Raw genomic sequence first — 23728 nt, forward strand, 5'->3', positions numbered from 1 at the left:
CCGTAGGTGGATGGATAAACAGACGGTCCACCCAGACGCCCTTCCGTAGGTGGATGGATAAACAGACGGTCCACCCAGACGCCCTTCTGTAGGTGGATGGATAAACAGACGGTCCACCCAGACGCCCTTCCGTAGGTGGATGGATAAACAGACGGTCCACCCAGACGCTGGGATCTTATTCAGCCTGAAAGGGAGGTGAGCTACCACCACGCCACGGAAGACAGAGAAGAGACTTTAAATGCAAATGACTAAGCAGAAGACGCCCGTCCGGAAGGTTACACGCTGTGTGCCTGAGACGTCACGACGTCCTAGGAGAGGCGGGACGGTGCAGACGGGGAAGAGGTGAACGGCGGCCAGGGAGGGGGGAGGCGCCGTGAGCAGGTGGAGCGGAGGTGGTTTTCAGGATGGGGAGAATGCTGAAGGATCCTCTCACGGTGGACACGCTATACGTTTTTCCAAACCTGTAAAATGTACAATGTCAAGCGTGAGCCGTAAGGTAAACTGTGATAGTTGGGTGACCGTGATGTGTCAGTGCCGGTCACCAGCTGTAAACAACGGACCGTGTGCTGGTGTTGATAACGGGGTGGGTTGCGTGTGTGTGTGTGGGGAGGTATACGGGAATCTTTGTACCTTTCTCTCAACTGTTCTGTGAACCTAAAACTGTTTTTAAAAAACTGTCTTTTTTTTTTTTTAATTCAGAGAGAGGAGTGAAGGCAGAGACAGATTCCCGCATGCGCCCAACCCGAATCCACCCAGCAGGCCCAGCAGGGAGAAATGCTCTGCCCCTCTGGGGCATTGCTCTGTTGCTCAGCAACTGAGCTCTTCTTAGCACCTGAGGCAGAGGCCACGGAGCCATCCTAAACACCCGGGGCCAACTTGCTCCAAGCGAACCATGGCTGTGGGACAGGAAGATAGAAAGAGAAGTGAAAGGGGGAGGGGTGGAGAAACAGATGGACACTTCTCCTGTGTGCCCTGACCAGGAATTAAATCCGGGGCTTCCACAAGTGAGGTCAATGCTCTACCATTGAGCCAACCAGCCAGGGCCTAAAAAACTCAAAGGAAAATAAAATAAAATTCAAAATACAAGGCAGCATAGTGACCCAGATCAGCTGGATGAGCACGACAGGATCAGCACCCCAGCCGCAGTTCAATCATGACAGAACCTCCCTGAAGATGTTCGACTGATGCGGGACAAACAGCTGATCTTGATACTCTGTGGATTGTCGCGATGGGTGGGTGGGGCCGGGTGGGGTGGAGGAAGCTGTGTCTCTGAGCCCACGGTCCCTAGGAAACAGAGGTACGAGAGTGAGCCCACGGTCCCTAGGAAACAGAGGTACGAGAGTGAGCCCACGGTCCCTAGGAAACAGAGGTACGAGAGTGAGCCCACGGTCCCTAGGAAACAGAGGTACGAGAGTGAGCCCACGGTCCCTAGGAAACAGAGGTACGAGAGTGAGCCCACGGTCCCTAGGAAACAGAGGTACGAGAGTGGCCAGGCCCAGACGGGCAGCGATGCAGGACCACACTTCCTGGCACTGACCCCTGAGCCACCTGGAGCCACGACACCCAGGTGGGCGTCCAGGCTCGGCCAGCCGCACAGACTGTCCCAGGCCGGAGCGACTCAGGGACCATCCCTGGAGGAAAGAGAAAGACAACAGAGGTTTCCATTCGTCCACTGATTCAGTCTTGACAACTGACCCGCCCAGGCGTGCGGGATATTTTCTGTGTCCAGTTGCGCCAGAGCCATTTCAAGTCTCGGACGCAGCGTGACGGCGAGGAGACGGTTACCTTTGATTTAAATGAGCGAAATTTCCTTGTAATTGACCTGTTTGCAGATTGTGCGTCATTTCCTGTAGCTTGTTAAAATGAGAAATTGTAGAGACATGACTTATTAAATGTCACTGAGGGACAGCACAGATCCTATACATGAACTGTGATTATCAGGTCCTAAACATTCTTAAAATGGAATCTCAATATTTGAACTACAGTGGGTTCCAGTGAGACGCCTTACCTACAATCGAAGCTGCAAAGAGTTAAAATTTACACACGTTTTCTGACTTTTTAATCTAACTCATTTTTATCCAGTTTATTTTAGATTTTCGAGAAATCAGTAATATTAGACAGTCAATTAAAATTTCATGGTCTACAGCATTATCTTTAGAGGAAAGTGGAAGCAATACTCCAGTTAATAATTTCACTGTAAAAATAGCAGTAATGCTCTAGTTTCGGCAATAAGAAGTTATAATTGCCCCACATCCTAATTTTTCATGGTTTAATGCCTTCATCGACTGCTCATCATTGATGTCCTCAAACTTCAGGATAGGCAGTGGCTGACATCAAATGAACAAACAGAAAAAAAAAGAAATATCAGAGCTTTTCTCGTCGTCTTGTTCCAGACGGGAATCTACACTTGCAGGTTTCTTTTCTACACGTCGACAGATTAAAGACCGGATAGACATCGGATTAGTTGCTGTGATACAAGAGATGTTGGCTCTTGTGTTCTGTTCTGTTCAATTTACGGAGTTTAAATGAACAGACGTCATATGCAGCCCAGCAAAGCACGGGTGTGAAGGACTTCACATCGGTCCTCATGTCCTTCCTCAGAAGGACACCCAACCTGAGAGGTGGTCCAGGGGGGAGAGTCCTGTGAGTTCATTCGAGGGGGTCATGGGTCTGCCCGGGGTTTTATTCTGCAGGTTGTCACAGAGACAGGGAGCAGGCCGGGCGAGCGGGCAGGTGGCGATGTTTCCCGTGTCTGCCCCGCGTCCCCGACAGAGAGGACTGCCGTGTCGTATGGTCAGTCTCGCCGTGTGGCCTGCCCCGCGTCCCCGACAGAGAGGACCGCCGTGTCGTATGGTCAGTCTCGCCGTGTGGCCTGCCCCGCGTCCCCGACAGAGAGGACTGCCGTGTCGTATGGTCAGTCTCGCCGTGTGGGACTGCCTTCAGCCTCACCATTGACATGGACGTGTGTTCACATGTTGGTGGTTCCGTTTCCTACATGTTCTATTTTCTCCTTTTTCTACACGTCCTGTTTTCTGGGGCCACTGTGATTATCTCCCAGGGTCACCCGACTGTCACACACAGCTTGTGCACCCCGAGTTCTACGGCTTTTTGCTCAGAACGTGCTCAGAGGGACGCTGTGGTCCATCGCAAAGGCTCTCTCTTAACTTTTCTGTTGTTCAATGGTGATGAAACCTTCTACACGCGCGGATGTCTGGAGATTCTCAGTTTTATGGAACCATTGACATGCAAGAGCCTGAATTTGTAATTTAATCGTCTAAATGGAATACTAAGGTGTGGTAATTTGAAAAAAAAATGTTTCTGTTGACTTGTGTCAAGGGTTGAAATAGTCTAACTAAGTGGATGTTTGAGACGGGAGAGTTGAGGGAAAGGCAGGCCCACTGACCTGTGGGATGATCGTAGCGGGAGAACCGTGGAGGAAACACAGACCCCACGCGGCTGCTATCAGCTCCGTGACCCCAACACCGAGGTCATCCAGGGCCCGACTGATGACCACGAGTTAATTAAAGCCGCTGACGTACTGCCGAGTCCAGTCAGACACAGGGATCGAAGGGACTCAGAAATCCTCGTCTGAGATGTGGGAGGGAGGAAAGGCCAGAATCTACGATCAGTCAGGAATAAACGTCATGTTTCTACATTGTTGAGATGCCTTGTAACTTATGCCTCAATGCTCGGGGGAGATGACGTCCCCAAATGCTTCTCACTCTGACCTCCTTTAATGAAATCAGATAAAGAACCGCGTTCATCCAGACGTATGCTGTTCCTACGTCAATAATTGCTGGACTGGACTGATAATGTAAATTGGGATCCAGAAAGTAGACATTTCAGAAATTAAAGAAAATACCAAATGGCCACTGTTGGGAAGTATTCCAAGATAATAACTTTAAAAAAAAAAATCTGATCACGGACACCCTGAGCCATTTGAAGCCCGGATGCGATGTGGCCCTTCTTGCGAACAGGATGACAGAACACAGAGCCCGCCACTAAAATAAACACAACGGCAGCAGCTGGTTTTATACAAATTGTCGCTGGCTGGTCCTCGCTGTGTTTCAAATTGGGTAATCAATTATATTAGCTACAATGCATGTAGTACACATATTGTGCACGATAGGTTTGCAGTGCAGCAGCCACTGTTTCGTCCTTGTTCGTGGGCGTGACAAGCCTCCTCTCGTCTTCCAACCTATTGGTGTTAAAACCCAGTTTTCATCGCTTCCTCTTGTACAAACCTCAATAATCACCAGTATTTTTTCAGGGTTGCTAATGAAACTTACAAGACATCAAGTTGAGTACACGCTATGCTTTCATTGTGTGTGTGTGTGTCTGCGTCACCTCATAAAAACGTTCGACGGTGACCTTGTGGAGAGACCCAAGCTGCTCCCGCCATGACGGCAGCATTCTGATGTTTGCTTTTGACCACTTCTCAGTGTCAGGGGAAATCTAGAAGCAGCAGCAGCATTTTATGAACTATTGGAGCTTCTTAGATAGTGACCCCTCGGTCGTGTCCTGTAGGGCTGCGTGCATTGCAGGGACGTCTGATCAGGTCTGACTCGTGGAGGCTTCACTCTTCCTCTCCCCTGCGCCACACAGCGGGACGGGAGCGGGGACGGGCTGTTACAGAACCGTGTGGCCAGTCCTTCAGGCCACCGGCACGGGCCAGCGTGGCCATGGCTGAGCACCCTCTTGTTCGGGGGCCCAGAGCCCCCGACGGGGCCACGGCTTCCGTTCCTCTGACGACAAGTTCCGTTTTCACCAGAGAAGGAGCTTTTCAAAGTGCACGGCGAGGGGCTGCCCTGCTGTTCTGTTCTGACCAGCCAGCGGGCACGGCAGAGGCGAGCACCGCCCGCGTTTTACGTGCCTGGATAGCGCCAACAGCCGTTCGGGTATCACCAACACCGTGTCGCAATACTGGCACGCCGAGTCCGGGCTGCTGGCGGTGAAGGGCGCGGCGCAGGGAGAGCCATGTGCTGCCGCTCCCACACGGCGCCCGGGGGTGCGCGTGGGGCCGGCGTGCGTGTCCGCGGGGAAGACGCCCGCGTGAGGGAGCCCGGCTGCCACTCACTGTGTCTTCTCTTTGCAGAGTGTTCCTCCTGGGGGACGGCGCCCTGCAGATACTCAACGTGACCAGGTCGGACGCCGGGCCCTACACCTGCGTGGCCGCCAATCGGTTTGGGGTGGCGAGGAGCACCGGCAGCCTCGTCGTGAAAGGTACTAGGTCACCACTGCTGGCACTGGCCGAGCGCCGGGACGCGTGTGCCCGGCACAGTCCCACCCACGGAGCCGAGCTCGCATCGCTGGGCACGAGAAGGATGTCCTTTCACCTTCTCTTCTTTTTAACAGCGTGTCCCACGTGCGGGGGTAACACGGGCTCTCGGCTGGTGGGACCCCATGGCCCGTGGGGACACTGTGGCGGTCGGAACGCTGTCAGTGGGCATTTAGACAGAATTAAAACCTGCACTTACAATATCTGCATGTTCCCAGATGCCTTAGTGTGTGCGTGCATGTGTGCATGCGTGTGCATGCATGTGCGTGTTTGTGTAGGGGGGGCGTGGATGTTTTGATGGAGAATCTTTTCCATGGATAAATGTGCTTGAGAAATTCTCATTTGGTGTGAAATTCCCCCTGGATAGGAGGCTGCCTGGTTCACCACCAGCTCCGGTAGGTCTGTGACTCCAGGTGCTTAACTAGGGAAAGGCGGGCTCTCGCGCACACACACACCCGTTAATAAGCAGTTTCTTTCCAAAGAGGAGAAAGTTAAAATATCCGTACCTGTGCGGGTCACCGCTGCCGTCGAGCACAGTCAACAGAGGCGCTCACACAGCACGGGGCGGTGAGACCCCAGCTCCGTCCATCACCGCTGCCGTCCGAGCACAGTCAACAGAGGCGCTCACACAGCACGGGGCGGTGAGACCCCCAGCTCCGTCCGTCACCGCTGCCGTCGAGCACAGTCAACAGAGGAGCTCACACAGCACGGGGCGGTGAGACCCCCAGCTCCGTCCGTCACCGCTGCCGTCGAGCACAGTCAACAGAGGAGCTCACACAGCACGGGGCGGTGAGACCTCAGCTCCGTCCGTCACCGCTGCCGTCTGAGCACAGTCAACAGAGGCGCTCACACAGCACGGGGCGGTGAGACCCCAGCTCCGTCCATCACCGCTGCCGTCTGAGCACAGTCAACAGAGGCGCTCACACAGCACGGGCGGTGAGACCCCCAGCTCCGTCCATCACCACTGCCGTCCGAGCACAGTCAACAGAGGAGCTCACACAGCACGGGGCAGTGAGACCCCCAGCTCCATCCATCACCGCTGCCGTCGAGCACAGTCAACAGAGGTGCTCACACAGCACGGGGCGGTGAGACCCCAGCTCCGTCCGTCACCGCTGCCGTCGAGCACAGTCAACAGAGGCGCTCACACAGCATGGGCGGTGAGACCTCAGCTCCGTCCGTTCCGCAGACATTGAAACTGGCAGCAGTGCAGAGACGCACGGGCGTCTGTCGCCAGGGACGGAATTAGGGTAAGACGTGTCGCAACTTGGCTGCCTCGCTGAAGCGAACCCCAGCTCGTAAAATTAGCATGTGTACCGGAAGCCACGTGCCTGTCATTCCCGACTCCCGGAGGATAAAAATGACAGGTTTTGTAAAAGGACTTGCAGCAGCTATTGAAGCCCAGATGATCAGAACCAGCAACTGGTGCTTTGTTATAATCTTTATTTAAAAATAAAAGTGTTCAATAAAAAGGTGTTAGCTGCTACAGATCAGCCCTCCTTCCTCACGTCTCGGGGAGCAGACACCCCCCTGCCCCCGGCACGTGCTGGTGCCCACACTGTTCCGTGCGTCTGTCTGAAACAGTCGGGGAAAACGTGACCGGGAGGTGACTCGTGTCAGCCAATGGGGCGCATTCTGAGAACTTCAATTCCTTGACGACGCTGTTTGGGGAGGCGCTGTGAGGAGGAGGAGAAAGGGGAGACTCACTGAACGGGGGGGGAACTCAGGGGCCCTGAGACCGCGCTCTGTTCTGAGACGGCGACTGGGTATTTCAGACACTCAGCGTGGCGGGCGCCCTGCTGGAAACGTCCCCGGCTCTCAGGATGAAAACGTGATCTGTACCTTCTACCTTTGGGCTGCTTCACAGAACACCCCCAAATCCACGGGGACTGTCCCTACGAGGAAGACAATAACCAGATAGGATTGCTCAAGTCTAAACAAACAAACAAAAGACAAAACAGACAAAGCGCCCTGACTCCCATCTCTGCTGAGCTCTGGTGCTTCGTTCCCCGGGGGGACTGCGGACACACGTCCACCCCGTCTGGTCACCTGGACCTCGTCCACTCTTCCTTCTCCTGTGACACGTTTCGTCTTCTCACAAACTGCAAAGTCCAGGACGGGTGACATCAGCGGCTCTTCCTCCACCTTCTCCTTCCTCCGGAAAGGAGTCTGACGGAGGAGGCAGGGGCAGCCGGGAGCGGTGTGGGCTCAGTAACTACCTATTGACTGAGCGAAGGCGTCTCCTCGGACGCCCCTGCGTTCACGTCACCCCGTCTGGCCTGCCTCGCTCTGGAGACGGAAGGATTTCCGTGTTTCAGGGTGTAAGTGTCTTAGGACCCTTTGCCACGAAGGGCATCACAGGGAAGTAACAAAACAGCTCAGTGTCTTTGGTTTTCCCGTTTTAGGGTCTGTGGTTGTGTATCTCTAACAGGCAGAGGGGCCACTCCGCACAGGGGGGGCGGACGGACAAACGTGCAGCCACATGAAATCCCTAAGACGTCACGGGGCCGCCCACTGTCCCGCCGTCGGCGCAGAGCAGAGGAGGGCAGAGGCGAGGCGCGCAGAAAGGGCGTGGTCCGCGCACACGCGTGCCAAGTCGCCCTCCCTCGTTTTCTGTCGGATGATGAAGAGGAAATTGTGGGGTCAGGAAACACCCACCTTCCGTTTCAGGGGAAGGAGGGACCGTGAGCTCCTCTCCCAGCGACAAGGGCCACCATCAGCTGTTCGATGAGACACCACGTACCTGGTAACAGGTGCACACGTTAAAAACTGTCGACATAAATGCAAACCGTCTGCACAGTATGGAGAAGAGCATCTTCAGAATTCTCGGTGGTCGGTGACTGACCAGCTTTCGTACGCTGGGGCGTTGTCCATTATGGTCCTACCCTCTTGGGGAGACCGCCTTCTGTGAGTTCCCTTTCATGGGGGGGGGGTGGAAGATGCCCCTGACAAAGGTTGATTATTTTATAGCCCACGCATCGGAAGCTCTGAGCTGAGAAAGAATCATAATAACTACAGCAGTACGTGCTGGAGCAACCGTTTTCTTGACTCTTAAGAGTGTGGTCATCTGGATGTTTGTAAAAACGGTTGAGCGTGTGTGTGCGCACGCACGCGTGCATTCTGAACTGCAATGTCCGTCTGATGGTCATTACACCGTCAAACATAATTTCGTTTCTCAAACCGAAACCAGCCCACGGTGACCTTCCTGGTAATAAGAAGGAGATAAAGAGCCAGTGAGAGATTTCTGAAGGCTGATAAGACAAGCCTCTCGCTTTGAATGCCTTTATCAGCCGCGGTCACGCAAGGAAGGCTGTTGTTAGACAGCTTGTAAGATGATAATAGTTACAAGAGTGTGAGCATCTCCAGCTTGGTTTTCTAGCTGATAAGGCTTATCTGCGTTAAGAGGATTCTGAAGTTGTCTGCTGGGCGCATCTGGAACTCGTTTCGCTGACGCAACAGGAGAAGGTCGTTGCCTATGCACATCCGGAGCGCGGCAAGCACCAGCCTTCCGGGGCTCGGAGACGCCCCGCCCCCTGGGGGGTGGAGTGGGGGGCACCGTCCAGGGGGTCTGAGGAGAGAGAGTCTGGACGGTTTCACGTTGGGGGACTTGGGCGGAAATGACAACATGCCACCCACTAACCAGTCGATGGAGATCCCAGAAGAGGGGAAATGATTCGATCTGGCATTTGGAAAATTATTAAAAAGCCGAGAGCTAACAGCCGGTGATAAAAATGATCTTGTTTGCAGGCAACATTTGTTCTGGGGTCCCCCCCCACCGGAGAAGTTTCGGATGTTCAATTACAGGCCTCATTGCTCCAGCGTTCTTTTCCACCGAAATGTCGGAACTTGGAAAAGCATAGCTAATGTGGAAATTAAGTTTATTGCTGTTCATTTAGCTGTTTATTCTTTGTGAGGGAGTCTTTACGACAGCAGCATTGGTCGGCCTGCCCGTGCCCCCCCCCCCTGGCAGAATGAGCGGGCGCCCCAACCCGGCTCTACGTCGACTGCGGGGACAGGCACCCCAAGGCGGGCAGGTAACCGGAGAGGCGGCGTCTTTAAGAGGCGGTCCCGGACCTGAGCATGGAGCTCAGCTTTAGGGAGAAGCCGGCTGGATGGAGTCACCCACAGGTGCCATTCCACAGAGGCGACGGGACGTGTGGCAATGCGCCCAACAACTCGTGGCGCCCGCAAACAGCTCCACAGAGAGGTCTCTCAAGTCCGGCTGAGCCCGGGCCCCCACATGTCTTAACCCTGCACCCTGACTTTCTGCAAAGGATAAGTTGAAGTACTGGAATACAACAGAGACTTTGATTTTGAAATGACTCACGGGAGTAATGTTAAGGTGAAAAAAACGTATCTATAGAGAGAGTAAATTTTGATACTATCTAGACACGACATTTTCTTTCCTCCCTTCAATAGCGAAACTAATGCTGAAGGCATTCTCGAGACTTGACTTCCATAATCTCAAGTACAAGAAAAAATAAAATGAAACCAAACAAAAAGCATTTCTTTATGTAATACAACAATGTCAATGGTAGTTTGGTTTCCATAACAACTTAAGTCTTTTAGACAAAGGAGTACATGTCACTCAGATTAAATTTCCGGGCGTGCAAAGCAGCTGCCAGGTTCAAATGTACATTGTATAGTAGATGGTGAAAAGGCCAGGCATCGACGCATGGTGGGTCCACACCGTTTTTTAATTGTTCCAGATATTCTTTACTGAACAGATTAAATCGGTAACTGGCTAATGTTGTATTTTATTTTTAATCAATACTGGAGGTGAATAGTGAGGGTTTATGTCATATCCAGACGGCCAGACTCACGCATGAGCACACACCACCATCACGGTGGTGAGAGGCACAGCCCAGAATGAGGCGCACCGTCTGTCTGCACGGCTGACCAGTGCGGGCCCATGGAGAGGGGACGCTTCCTGTCCCGCACGCGGACATCATTGCTACTGCTGCAGCCGGGCGCGGTGAGAGGGGCTCCGTGCGTGCTCCGCCCCGGGCGCGGTGAGGGGGGCTCCGTGCGTGCTCCGCCCCGGGCGCGGTGAGGGGGGCTCCGTGCGTGCTCCGCCCCGGGCGCGGTGAGGGGGGCTCGGTGCGTGCTCCGCCCCGGGCGCGGTGAGAGGGGCTCCGTGCGTGCTCCGCCCCGGGCGCGGTGAGGGGGGCTCCGTGCGTGCCGTCTCCCTGGACCCTCAGAACCACCCGCGGACGCAGACGCTCACAGCTCACAGGGGCCACTGAGGCGCAGGGCACGGAGGCCAATGGCCCGCGGCCCCGGGCGTAGTGAGCGGCACACGCTTCCCTCCTGCTGTTTTATCTCATGGTCCAGGCGTGTTGTCCTGAGGGCATGAGACTCTTCCAGGTGACACTGGAGACATCAAGGGGCATCAAAACAGTAGTGCTTTCGCCTGAGGAGCTCAGCGTGCTTTCATTAAATAGAGCCTAATAGTCGCTTGTACTTCTGCATTGGAGGTGAACTTGACATCTAAAGAAATACATAAACTTCAAGGGCACATTGACCGCGTCCCCCGAAACCGCACCGACACAGAGGAGGTTTCCGTCACCCCACGGAGCTGCCCCGCGGGCCCCTTCCTCACCCCCCCCCCCACCAGCCGGCTCGGACACGCCCTTGCTCCCGGGTCTCCCGCACACGCAGTCTCACAGTGTGCACGCGGCACCTGGCTTCCTTCACCTGACATAGGACGCGGGCTCCCCACTTCCTGTTCATTATGAAAAATAACCAGGGGACCCTAGCATTCGTGGGGTGTCACACTGTCAGGTATAAAACTGTCACGTCACTACATGGTACACCGTACACGAATGTAACCAACTGAAGACCGAACTTAAAAATGACATGTAAAAGAACAAAAAGAAATGTAAAGCCACAGCCGGCTTAGTCTGGGCAGGGAAGGTGTCTGTGACCACAGGTGCCTCTGTCCCCCCGAGCCCCGAGCCCGTGTGCGGAGGGAGGGTCTGGTCAGGGACCGGGCGGTCGGCGGGTCCCCTGGCCTCGGTCCTGAAGCTGAAGGACGGAGGACGCAGCAGCCTCCTGTGCTGCCACGGTCCTACCCCTGCAGGGCAAAGGGGTAGGGGACACGAGCCCCCGCTGTTCTAGGAGCGATCTGCGTCATTTCCACACAGAGGACCTGAGACACAACGTCCGGCTGTCAGTCTACAGATCCTGGAGACTCGGGGAAACGCGGAGCCCGTTCTTCCAGCACCCCGAGAGGAATGGGGGGCGGGAAGTGGAGGTGACAGACGAGTCCAGCTCAGCCCAAGTCCCCCCTGTGGCTTCTGTCCTCACTCGGTTCCCCTCACCCCAACGTCAATTCGGAAGCCAGCATCCCCCTCCCCCTCCGAGGTCCTGACTCCTTCCGTGTGAAAGCCCCGACTTCCTCAGCCCGATGGGTCACCGTCTGAACGCAGGCCGCCTCTGTGCCGGAAACACTGGCGGGCGCCGAGAACGGCGGCTGTCGGTGGTGCCGTGCCTGCCGAGGAAGAGGAGGGGGCAGCTGGGACGTGGTCGGCGGGACCCGCAGCGCGTGCCGGTCTTACACAGGTGTCAGGCCCCGCTGTGGTCACCTGTGAACACAGGAGCTGTGTGTTTACAACCCCGCACCGTGGCCAGCCGGGGAAATGTGCCGTGTTTCCCTGCAGGGTACGCGGACGAGTTTTCCCGTTGAGACACCTGATTTCAGACAGTGGCACTCCCTGACCGGGCTCTTCGTTTGTCGCATTGATTCGGGGGTGCTTGGCCTTTTAATAGGTGTTCTCATCCGGTGTTCTTCCAACCCAACGAGTCTAGACTCTGTCATCTTCCTGCAGCACCAGTGGGTGAGCTCTGTCGTGGACGGGCAGCTGGACACCACCATCTGAAACCATTTACACATGGCAGTGGAAGCTGAAGGGGTAAACTGGAACCAACTGACCACGGTGACCTTGGGCGCAGAGATAGATGAAGCGTGGCCTGTGGCAGAGTGGACGCCCGGGGCTTTGATTGGGGAGCACTGAGCAGACGACCCGCCCCAGCTCAGGGGTGCAGACCCTGCTGGGCACAGGCCAGGTCTGTCCCAAGAGGAAAGGTGCACTAAATAAAGGTCGCTGACCGCCCGTCGCTGGAGGGCTGGAGGGACCAGGCCCACGTCTCCACCACCCCATTCCCTCGTCTGTCTGTCTGTCTGCTCTGCACAGCTTAGTTTCCACGTATGACCTCCCGTGACCTGTGTCTGCCTCCCAAGTCAGTCACGTTCTTGTGTGGTTTGTTGGCTTAGTTTCACTGAACTTGACATTAATTCCCTCCTCAGATCGATCTCCATCATGTCCCCTCAACATCAGCCTGCCTGCCTGTGGGGGGCCTGCAGCCTACACGCCAGGCCCCCTCTTTCTTCTTCTTTTTTTTTTTTTTAATTTTTTTTTTATTTATTCATTTTAGAGAGGAGAGGGAGAGACAGAGAGAGAGAGAGAGGAGAGGTAGAGAGAGAGCTGGGGGAAGAGCTGGAAGCATCAACTCCCATATGTGCCTTGACCAGGCAAGCCCAGGGTTTCGAACTGGTGACCTCAGCATTTCCAGGTCGACGCTTTATCCACTGCGCCACCACAGGTCAGGCTCTTCTTCTTTTTTTGTGTGTGTATTTTTCCGAAGTGAGAAGTGGGGAGGCAGAGAGACAGACTCCCGCATGCGCCCGACCAGGATCTCCACCCGGCATGCCCACCAGGGGGGCGATGCTCTGCCCCTCCGGGGCGTCACTCTGTTGTGACCAAAGCCACTCTAGCACCTGGGGCAGAGGCCATGGAGCCATCCTCAGCACCCGGGCCAACTTTGCTCCAATGGAGCCTTGGCTGCGGGAGGGGAAGAGAGAGACAGAGAGGAAGGAGAGGGGGAGGGGTGGAGAAGCAGATGGGCGCTTCTCCTGTGTGCCCTGGCTGGGAATCGAACCCGGGACTCCTGCACGCCAGGCTGACGCTCTACCACTGAGCCAACCAGCCAGGGCCCAGGCCTCCTCTTTCTTGATAGAAACACTTGTTTTGGTAGAATGCACCTTCCAACAAATTTTGGAGAAAGAACTCGAGAGAGACGCGAGTCCCATGAGATTTTCCATGTTCAGAAATGTCTTCATGCTCCCTTCAGTCTGACGGATGGTTTCACTGGAAACAGCTCGGGGCTGAGACTCCTCAGTCTTCAGAAGTCTGGAGACGCCTCTGCTCTGAGGCTGGACCCGTTCTGACCCCTGCCCTGCGGAGTGCGGTGCTGTGTCCCGCTCCCTCCCCGGGCACCACAGGGCTGCTGGGAGTCTGGGTACAGCCGTCCCAGGGCATCCGGGTGACCCGGTCATCCGGGGGACCCATCCTTCCGGGCCTGGACTAGCTTCCTGGAGAATTAAATAATTTACTGCGTTTCTTTTTCTGATACACACCCCATTGAAAAGTGAGATTTCCCAAACTGTTCCTCTAGTTTATGTCTGTCTGCATGTCGGTACGTGTGCAGGCATCTATCTGTGTAACTTACTATGTTTTATGTATTTAGATACATAGAGTGCATATACAGCTAATAGGCTGTCTCTAGATAGATAGGATAGATCCACAGACAGATGTCTCTCTTTCCTAGTATACATTTTATCGCTCTCCTGCTCTGCCTCTTGGGTGACTTTCTCAACTGTATCTTCCAGACATCTATTTAATTTTGGTTCTTGCTATTTTTTAAGTGTCCTTTTATTTTTTTTCCACTGTCCCTTTATATAACTCCTTGTTCTTCTCCCTCTCTCTCTCTCTCTCTCTCTCTCTCTGAAAACACGGCTGATAGCTTCTCTTTTCTAACTCATTTTTCTTGAAGTCTGTGTTGTCACAAACAGCCTTCTCCTTCCTGGTTGTTTGGATCCCTCTGTTTTCTGAAGAGATGTACACAGCTCCTTGGTGAATCTTAGCGGTTCGCCCGTATCTGCAGCAGGTGCTCAACCTCTCATACGAAGCGCCGACCACGTGGGGACTCAGGGATCTCCGAACGTCCCACCAAGAGGAGGGAGCCAGGAGATTCCCTCGGGAGATTCTTAACAACACGGCACCAGGGTCTTTCTTCGTAGGCTTCTCAGACCCTGAGGACAGCTGTCCGCCCAGCTCCTGCCCTGGTTCCCTGCCTGGAGAGCAGAGGACCAGCAGCCGCGCCCTCAGAGCTGAGTGGGGCTCCAGGACAGGGCTCCCCACTTCCGACCGAAGTCATCCTCACTCACGTCTTCCTCGGCGGGCATCAGCAATGCTGCCCACGCCGTTATCTACAGCCTGGCACTGGTGGGTGGCCTGGATCTGCCCACCCCCCCACGGTCTCTGACGCACTAACACTGTGGGGGAGCCTTCTGCCCGGTGAGCTGAGGTGGCTGCGTCCCAGCAACGCCACCTCTGTCTCGGGCACAAACAAGGCGAACGTATTCTTATAAGGAAACGAAAACGAAGACACGAAGGTGCGGGGAGAAGAACCAGGCGTCTGCAGCACGAGGGACAGTTCCCTGGAGAAGAGGAAACACGGTGGGTGACCCCACCGCCCGGTCGACTTCTCCTACAGGAAGCTGCCCGGCTCCAGGTCGTCTGGGTCAGAAACACAAGCACCCGAAGAGAAAGCAGAAGGAGCCCAGCAGAGATGCCGGTGGTCCAGCATGCGGCACAGGGAGGACCCAGACTGGGGCTCCGGGCCAGCACGTGGCGTGAGGCCCGCTGAGCAGCCCGGCCTCGAAGCGAGACTCCCGGGAGGAGGACGTGTCCTGGTAACAAGCCCGGGACGAGGCTGGTCAGTGCTTCACGTGACGGAGCGTCAGACTCACTCCCGTCAGGTCCCGACCGGGAGCGTCAGGCTCACTCCCATCAGGTCCCATCAGGTTCCGGGAGCCTCAGACTCACTCCCATCAGGTCCCATCAGGTCCCGACCGGGAGCCTCAGACTCACTCCCATCGGGTCCCGACCGGGAGCCTCAGACTCACTCCCATCGGGTCCCGACCGGGAGCCTCAGACTCACTCCCATCAGGTCCCATCAGGTCCCGACCGGGAGCCTCAGACTCACTCCCGTCAGGTCCCGACCGGGAGCCTCAGACTCACTCCCATCAGGTCCCGACCGGGAGCCTCAGACTCACTCCCGTCAGGTCCCGACCGGGAGCCTCAGACTCACTCCCATCAGGTCCCATCAGGTTCCGGGAGCCTCAGACTCACTCCCATCAGGTCCCGACCGGGAGCCTCAGACTCACTCCCGTCAGGTCCCGACCGGGAGCCTCAGACTCACTCCCGTCAGGTCCCGACCGGGAGCCTCAGACTCACTCCCGTCAGGTCCCGACCGTCAGACTCACTCCCATCAGGTCCCGACCGGGAGCCTCAGACTCACTCCCGTCAGGTCCCGACCGGGAGCGTCAGACTCACTCCCATCAGGTCCCGACCGGGAGCCTCAGACTCACTCCCATCAGGTACCATCAGGTTCCGGGAGCCTCAGACTCACTCCCATCAGGTCCCGACCGGGAGCCTCAGACTCACTCCCGTCAGGTCCCGACCGGGAGCCTCAGACTCACTCCCGTCAGGTCCCGACCCTCAGACTCACTCCCGTCAGGTCCCGACCCTCAGACTCACTCCCGTCAGGTCCCGACCCTCAGACTCACTCCCGTCAGGTCCCGACCCTCAGACTCACTCCCGTCAGGTCCCGACCGGGAGCCTCAGACTCACTCCCGTCAGGTCCCGACCGGGAGCCTCAGACTCACTCCCGTCAGGTCCCGACCGGGAGCCTCAGACTCACTCCCATCAGGTCCCATCAGGTCCCGACCGGGAGCCTCAGACTCACTCCCATCAGGTCCCGACCGGGAGCCTCAGACTCACTCCCATCAGGTCCCATCAGGTCCCGACCGGGAGCCTCAGACTCACTCCCATCAGGTCCCATCAGGTCCCGACCGGGAGCCTCAGACTCACTCCCATCAGGTCCCGACCGGGAGCCTCAGACTCACTCCCATCAGGTCCCATCAGGTCCCGACCGGGAGCCTCAGACTCACTCCCATCAGGTCCCGACTGGGAGCCTCAGACTCACTCCCGTCAGGTCCCGACCGGGAGCCTCAGACTCACTCCCGTCAGGTCCCGACCGGGAGCCTCAGACTCACTCCCGTCAGGTCCCGACCCTCAGACTCACTCCCATCAGGTCCCATCAGGTTCCGGGAGCCTCAGACTCACTCCCATCAGGTCCCGACCGGGAGCCTCAGACTCACTCCCATCAGGTCCCGACCGGGAGCCTCAGACTCACTCCCGTCAGGTCCCGACCGGGAGCCTCAGACTCATTCCCGTCAGGTCCCGACCGGGAGCCTCAGACTCACTCCCATCAGGTCCCATCAGGTCCCGACCGGGAGCCTCAGACTCACTCCCATCAGGTCCCGACCGGGAGCCTCAGACTCACTCCCGTCAGGTCCCATCAGGTCCCGACCGGGAGCCTCAGACTCACTCCCATCAGGTCCCGACCCTCAGACTCACTCCCGTCAGGTCCCGACCGGGAGCCTCAGACTCACTCCCATCAGGTCCCGACCCTCAGACTCACTCCCATCAGGTCCCATCAGGTTCCGGGAGCCTCAGACTCACTCCCATCAGGTCCCGACCCTCAGACTCACTCCCATCAGGTCCCATCAGGTTCCGGGAGCCTCAGACTCACTCCCATCAGGTCCCATCAGGTTCCGGGAGCCTCAGACTCACTCCCATCAGGTCCCATCAGGTTCCGGGAGCCTCAGACTCACTCCCATCAGGTCCCGACCGGGAGCCTCAGACTCACTCCCGTCAGGTCCCGACCGGGAGCCTCAGACTCACTCCCATCAGGTCCCATCAGGTTCCGGGAGCCTCAGACTCACTCCCATCAGGTCCCGACCGGGAGCCTCAGACTCACTCCCATCAGGTCCCGACCGGGAGCCTCAGACTCACTCCCATCAGGTCCCATCAGGTCCCGACCGGGAGCCTCAGACTCACTCCCATCAGGTCCCGACCGGGAGCCTCAGACTCACTCCCATCAGGTCCCATCAGGTCCCGACCAGGAGCCTCAGACTCACTCCCGTCAGGTCCCATCAGGTCCCGACCGGGAGCCTCAGACTCACTCCCATCAGGTCCCGACCGGGAGCCTCAGACTCACTCCCATCAGGTCCCATCAGGTCCCGACCGGGAGCCTCAGACTCACTCCCATCAGGTCCCGACCGGGAGCCTCAGACTCACTCCCATCAGGTCCCATCAGGTCCCGACCGGGAGCCTCAGACTCACTCCCATCAGGTCCCGACCGGGAGCCTCAGACTCACTCCCATCAGGTCCCATCAGGTCCCGACCGGGAGCCTCAGACTCACTCCCATCAGGTCCCATCAGGTCCCGACCGGGAGCCTCAGACTCACTCCCATCAGGTCCCATCAGGTCCCGACCGGGAGCCTCAGACTCACTCCCATCAGGTCCCGACCGGGAGCCTCAGACTCACTCCCGTCAGGTCCCGACCGGGAGCCTCAGACTCACTCCCATCAGGTCCCATCAGGTCCCGACCGGGAGCCTCAGACTCACTCCCATCAGGTCCCGACCGGGAGCCTCAGACTCACTCCCATCAGGTCCCGACCGGGAGCCTCAGACTCACTCCCATCAGGTCCCATCAGGTTCCGGGAGCCTCAGACTCACTCCCATCAGGTCCCGACCGGGAGCCTCAGACTCACTCCCATCAGGTCCCATCAGGTCCCGACCAGGAGCCTCAGACTCACTCCCGTCAGGTCCCATCAGGTCCCGACCGGGAGCCTCAGACTCACTCCCATCAGGTCCCGACCGGGAGCCTCAGACTCACTCTCATCAGGTCCCATCAGGTCCCGACCGGGAGCCTCAGACTCACTCCCGTCAGGTCCCGACCGGGAGCCTCAGACTCACTCCCGTCAGGTCCCGACCGTCAGACTCACTCCCATCAGGTCCCGACCGGGAGCCTCAGACTCACTCCCATCAGGTCCCATCAGGTCTCGACCGGGAGCCTCAGACTCACTCCCATCAGGTCCCGACCGGGAGCCTCAGACTCACTCCCATCAGGTCCCGACCGGGAGCCTCAGACTCACTCCCATCAGGTCCCGACCGGGAGCCTCAGACTCACTCCCGTCAGGTCCCGACCGGGAGCCTCAGACTCACTCCCGTCAGGTCCCGACCGTCAGACTCACTCCCGTCAGGTCCCGACCGTCAGACTCACTCCCATCAGGTCCCATCAGGTCTTGACCGGGAGCGTCAGACTCACTCCCATCAGGTCCCATCAGGTTCCGGGAGCCTCAGACTCACTCCCGTCAGGTCCCGACCGGGAGCCTCAGACTCACTCCCATCAGGTCCCGACCATCAGACTCACTCCCGTCAGGTCCCGACCGGGAGCCTCAGACTCACTCCCGTCAGGTCCCGACCGGGAGCCTCAGACTCACTCCCGTCAGGTCCCCACCGGGTCCAGTCCTGCTCTTGCTGCCTCCTTTCAAAACAGTGCGTCTCCGTGGGGAACATCTGCCAGAACAGAGACACTGACATTCTGACCCACGGGGCCTGGTGCACAATAACACGTTACCAGGAATAGCCGGAACCCGGAAAAAAAACGACCAAACCAGAGAAACGGCCAACAGGCGCCACAGCCGACGGAAGGAGGGACGTCCGCAGACCAGGGCCCTAAAACAGCTGTGCTGGACGCGGCCTGAATAGAAAGGACGAGAGGAAGAATTCAAGAAGAGACACGCTATCTCGTCACAACCGGTTGGAAGTTCCAGAACTGAGAAAAGACAAAAGGTAAAACTCGGAATATAATGGAATGATTTAATGAAAGATTAGACACAAGAGAGACAGGGGGGTTATTAAAGGGTGTGTGTGTGAAGATAAAACATCCAGACGGCAACATGGAGAGAGAACAGGGCAGGAAAGACAGGCGAGGGCGTGGGGACACAGTTGTCCCTCAAGGTCTGGGGACGAAAACCACGTGAGGCATCAGCAAAATCTGAAGAACTATTTGCCTTCGGTTTTTAACAAAAAAACTGAAAATGACAGCCGGCCTCCTATTCAGGGGATCGTATAACCCCAAAGGAGATCGCTCCAAAGGAAATTTAAATCAGCACAGAATGAGACAGCCGGAAAAGAAGAATCATCCTGACAGTAAAAACGGATACGTGATCTTCAGAAGGACAACAGTAAGGCTGGACATTGAAGTAGCAGAAATAAGAGTCCAGAAAACAACGAAAGAGCCTCTTTGAAGGCCTGAAAAATAATACCAGTCAGAACTCCACCCCCGGCAAAAATAGCCTCCCACCTGAAGACGAGATACAGGTGCTTTTACACAAACAAAACCAGAGGGCAGCCCTGGCCAGTTGGCTCACTGGTAGAGCGTTGGCCTGGGGTGCAGGAGTCCCGGGTTCGATTCCTGGCCAGGGCACACAGGACAAGCGCCCATCTGCTTCTCCACCCCTCCCCCTCTCCTTCCTCTCTGTCTCTCTCTTCCCCTCCCACAGCCAGGGCTCCACTGGAGCAAAGTTGGCCCGGGCGCTGAGGATGGCTCTGTGGCCTCTGCCTCAGGTGCTAGAATGGCTCTGGTTGCAACAGAGCAACGCCCCAGATGGGCAGAGCATCACCCCCTGGTGGGCATGCCGGGTGGATCCCAGTCGGGCGCATGCGGGAGTTTGTCTGCCTGCCTCCCTGTTTCCAACTTCAGAAAATACAAAAAACCCAACAACATCCAAGAAAAAAAACAGTGGGCATCCATCGCTTTCAAACATACACTAAGATGCTGACAATGTTTGTACATTTAGAAGGAACAGGACCCGGGATGACGGACAGAAGTGGACGGAATGGAGAGGCATACAAAGAGATACCACGTTAACTGGTTGGGCCGTCTGAGATCTGAGGACTTAGGCAGCGGACTCCATTTTAAAAAGGAGTTATTTCTGCCTTCCCTCGGTAAGCAGCGAGAGAGCCTGTCAGAGAACTTCATCACCTGTTCCACGTGGCTGTGTCTCCACCGGTTTCCTTTATTTTGGTCTCTCAGCAAGACTTCCGGTCCTTTCAGAGACAGATGGAGGCAGGCGCCCCTGTCTGAACAGGGGGAGAAAGGTCTGGTAATTTTTCTCACGCTTTTCTCCATCTTCCGGGAGGAGCTGCTGACTTCAGAGACACCTGAGCGGTAATTATTCCGAACGGTGACCCTTGAAAGATGATCGCTCGCAGGCGGAGGTTTCCCCCGAGTCGAAGGAAACAAAAATAACACTTTCGGGGCGGCCGGGGAAGGCCAACTAATTACACATTAGATCGGCATCTCTCGGCTTCTAAAAATATCATTCGGGGTCAGGATGGCCGTGAGCGTGCGGCTGGCTGTTATCACAGGAACAAGTCCCATTTGTGTTTGGAGGAATCACACCAAACACATCCGACAGAAGTTTTGCAATAATTAGTTTCCACGTCTCCTGAGGTGCCTCATAACCAAAGAGCGATCTGGAAACAGCAGACGCCGTCAACAACGTGAATCTGAGCAAAGCCCATTCCTCAGAAGCAGCGGCTCTTCTACGACACCTTCCCTGAGACGTCTGAAGAACAGAACTGTAGGCTCAGGTCATTTCTGTATGGTTTTTACCTCCCTGGGATGGACTGCCAACGATAAACGTTCGAGTCCTGTAACTCGATGGCCTGTTCGTGAATGTGGTCATTTAGAGTCAGGACCATCCTGCCCAAACTGACCGGTTCCCATCTCTTCAGAAGCTGCACGGGAGAGGTGCCCCCTACCCTGCACACGAACACTCCCTCTCGTAATTTCCTCTCTGTCTTTCCTTTATCGTTTTGGATATTATATACATAGAAAAGCGGGGGGGGGGGGGTATAAAGTAGGATGAGGGACTTCCACGTCCCCGTGAGAAAGGGTAGATCATCAGCAACTCACGTCCGGGTTGGTTCCATCCCTGCCCTCTCCTTCCTCCCGATGACCCACCCTCAACGTTTAGCTGCGCAGAAGAAGTCAAGGGACGGAGCAGAATCCCTGTCCCTTCCTCAGGGCGGCATCCAAGACTGTGCCGGTTTCCGCTGCCTCAGAGCCTGCTCCCACCCTGTGGCGGTGGTCCCTGCGCGCTGCCTGGCCGCGGGTTCTGGGGATGGGCGCTGGCGCGGCCGCGGGCGAGCGAACCCCGCAGCGGAACAGACCTGTCGCTATGCGTCTCCCTCCGTCGTTTTTATCTTAGTGTATTTCTTTATTTTTATTCACAAATTAAATTGAACGGGGTGACATTGGTCTCTCTTAATCAGAGAAGGAACAGGGTGCCTGGGGCCGGCTGGGGCACCACGACGTCGTCCTTTGGGACTCGGTCCGAGGAAGCTGGGACTTGGGGACAAAGCCGTAGCACGTGGCTGGTATTTCTAGAGGGAAGCCGGTGTGTTGGCTTGCTGGTGTCTGTGATGGGTGTATGATTCTAACGTGGCAATATCTGGGTATAACAGGGGAAACTTTTCATGTTGCATCTTTGAAATAGGAAATTTTCACAATTATGTCAGAAGTAGCCCGTGTAGTAATCACACTCACAATTGTAAATCATGCCTGTATGTCTGTCTCTCTCGACACTGCGGGAGTTACGCTCTCATGGTCACAATGTGTGTCATCGTACATGCAACTGTCACAGACTGCTTAGAGCTCTAATCATGTGTGGGCTGTCGTGTTGTGGTGGACATTTCAGGGGAAGAAAAACAAAAGCGGTGTGGTGTGTTCTCCCTGTACGGGATACTGCCTTTGAAGCCCAAAGATTTTATATATATTTACATATATATATATGTATATATACACACCAGTTATTTGCATATAAAGTATGAACGAAACAGTGCATTTCATTTTACTACAGGTAACAAGCTAACTTGATTAACGCAAAGATATTTGAAAACAGGGAGTGGGATTTTTCATATCAAATACAGCAGAACTCTAAGCTGCATGGACACGATTTCAAACCATCGCAAAAACCATTCAGGGACATGCTTTACGGCCAGCTGCTGCTAGTGTCGGATGAGCTTCCACAATAACGGCTCTCTCTCTCTCTCTCTCTCTCTCTCTCTCTCTCTCTCGACAGAGCGGACCGTCATCACGGTTCCACCCGCCCAGATGGACGTCACGGTGGGCGAGAGCATTGTCCTGCCCTGCCAGGTGTCCCACGACCCCTCCGTGGACGTCGTGTTCGTCTGGTCTTTCAACGGGCACGTCCTAGACCTGCAGAAGGGCGTGGCTCACTTTGAAAGGATTGGAGGAGTACGTGGCCAAAAACATTCTAAGTGCTTAAGGAATGGATGGAGTCCTGGCCGTGAGCCTCCGTCTTCCGGGGTCTCCTGCCCGCCCCCGCCGTCGTGTCTGCATGGACAGTCACCCTCTGCGCGGCAGGCTGCCTGCCTCTCTTTGTTCTTGTTCTGTTTTCTGTCCTTCATGGGAAGGTTTGTGTCCTGTAATGAGGGCGACGGCACAGGGGACAGACTGTGAGGACGGACGGAGTTCTGAGCTGGTCTCTGAACATCTCAGCAGCCTCACATTTAACATTTATGCAACTGTAAAAAAACAAAAAAACAGGCAGGGGAGACAGGCCGGGTGTATTTACATTGGGGTTTTTTATTGTTTGGGTTTTTTTTTGTTTTTTTATATTTTTCCGAAGTTGGAAATGGGGAGGCAGTCAGACAGACTCCCGTATGCGCCCGAACGGGGTCCACCTGGCACGCCCACTAGGGGGTGATGCTCTGTCCACCTGGGGCGTCGCTCTGCCGCAATCAGAGCCATTCTAGTGCCTGAGGCGGAGGCCATGGAGCCATCCTCAGCGCCCAGGCCAACTTTGCTCCAATGGAGCCTTGGCTGTGGGAGGGGAAGAGAGAGACAGAGAGGAAGGAGAGGGGGAGGGGTGGAGAAGCAGATGGGCGCCTCTCCTGTGTGCCCTGGCCGGGAATCAAACCTGGGACTTCTGCACACCAGGCCGACACTCTACCACTGAGCCAACCGGCCAGGGTCTACGCTGGGTTTCTGTTACCCTCTTTCCTTCCTGTCCGCAGGAAGCCACTGGGGACCTGATGATAAGGAACATTCAGCTGAGTCACTCAGGGAAGTATCTCTGCACTGTCACCACAGCTCTGGAGAGCCTGTCCGCTGCGGCTGACATCATCGTCAGGGGTAAGCGCACACGGTGGCAACTGGTGGTCACGGCGTTTCTCTGCCGCCAAAATAAAAATGTTTACGGTTGGCGGTAGATCCCTGAGCAACCACATCATGATGCAGAAGCGAGGGAACGAGAAAAGGTGTGTCCAGTTTTCCAAAGTCCGAGACCCACCCGGGTGTCTGGGTGGCATGCCCGTGGGGTATTGCCATGAGTGGGCTCCGAGACCCACCCGGGTGTCTGGGTGGCATGCCCGTGGGGTATTGCCATGAGTGGGCTCCGAGACCCACCCGGGTGTCTGGGTGGCATGCCCGTGGGGTATTGCC

The 23728-nt window shown here is 56.0% G+C and overlaps 1 protein-coding gene across 1 annotated transcript in view; it reads left to right on the forward strand.

The window, feature by feature from the left end:
* Positions 1-23728, forward strand: part of CNTN6 (contactin 6) — a 115947-nt gene that overhangs the window by 75689 nt on the left and 16530 nt on the right. The window contains 3 exon segments of the mRNA XM_066351665.1: positions 5096-5223; positions 22344-22519; positions 23302-23419. Of these exon segments, the coding sequence (XP_066207762.1) occupies positions 5096-5223; positions 22344-22519; positions 23302-23419 (422 nt within the window).

The sequence above is a fragment of the Saccopteryx leptura genome, chromosome 10 (assembly GCF_036850995.1).
Source record: "Saccopteryx leptura isolate mSacLep1 chromosome 10, mSacLep1_pri_phased_curated, whole genome shotgun sequence".
In the NCBI taxonomy this organism is placed as follows: Eukaryota; Metazoa; Chordata; class Mammalia; order Chiroptera; family Emballonuridae; genus Saccopteryx; species Saccopteryx leptura.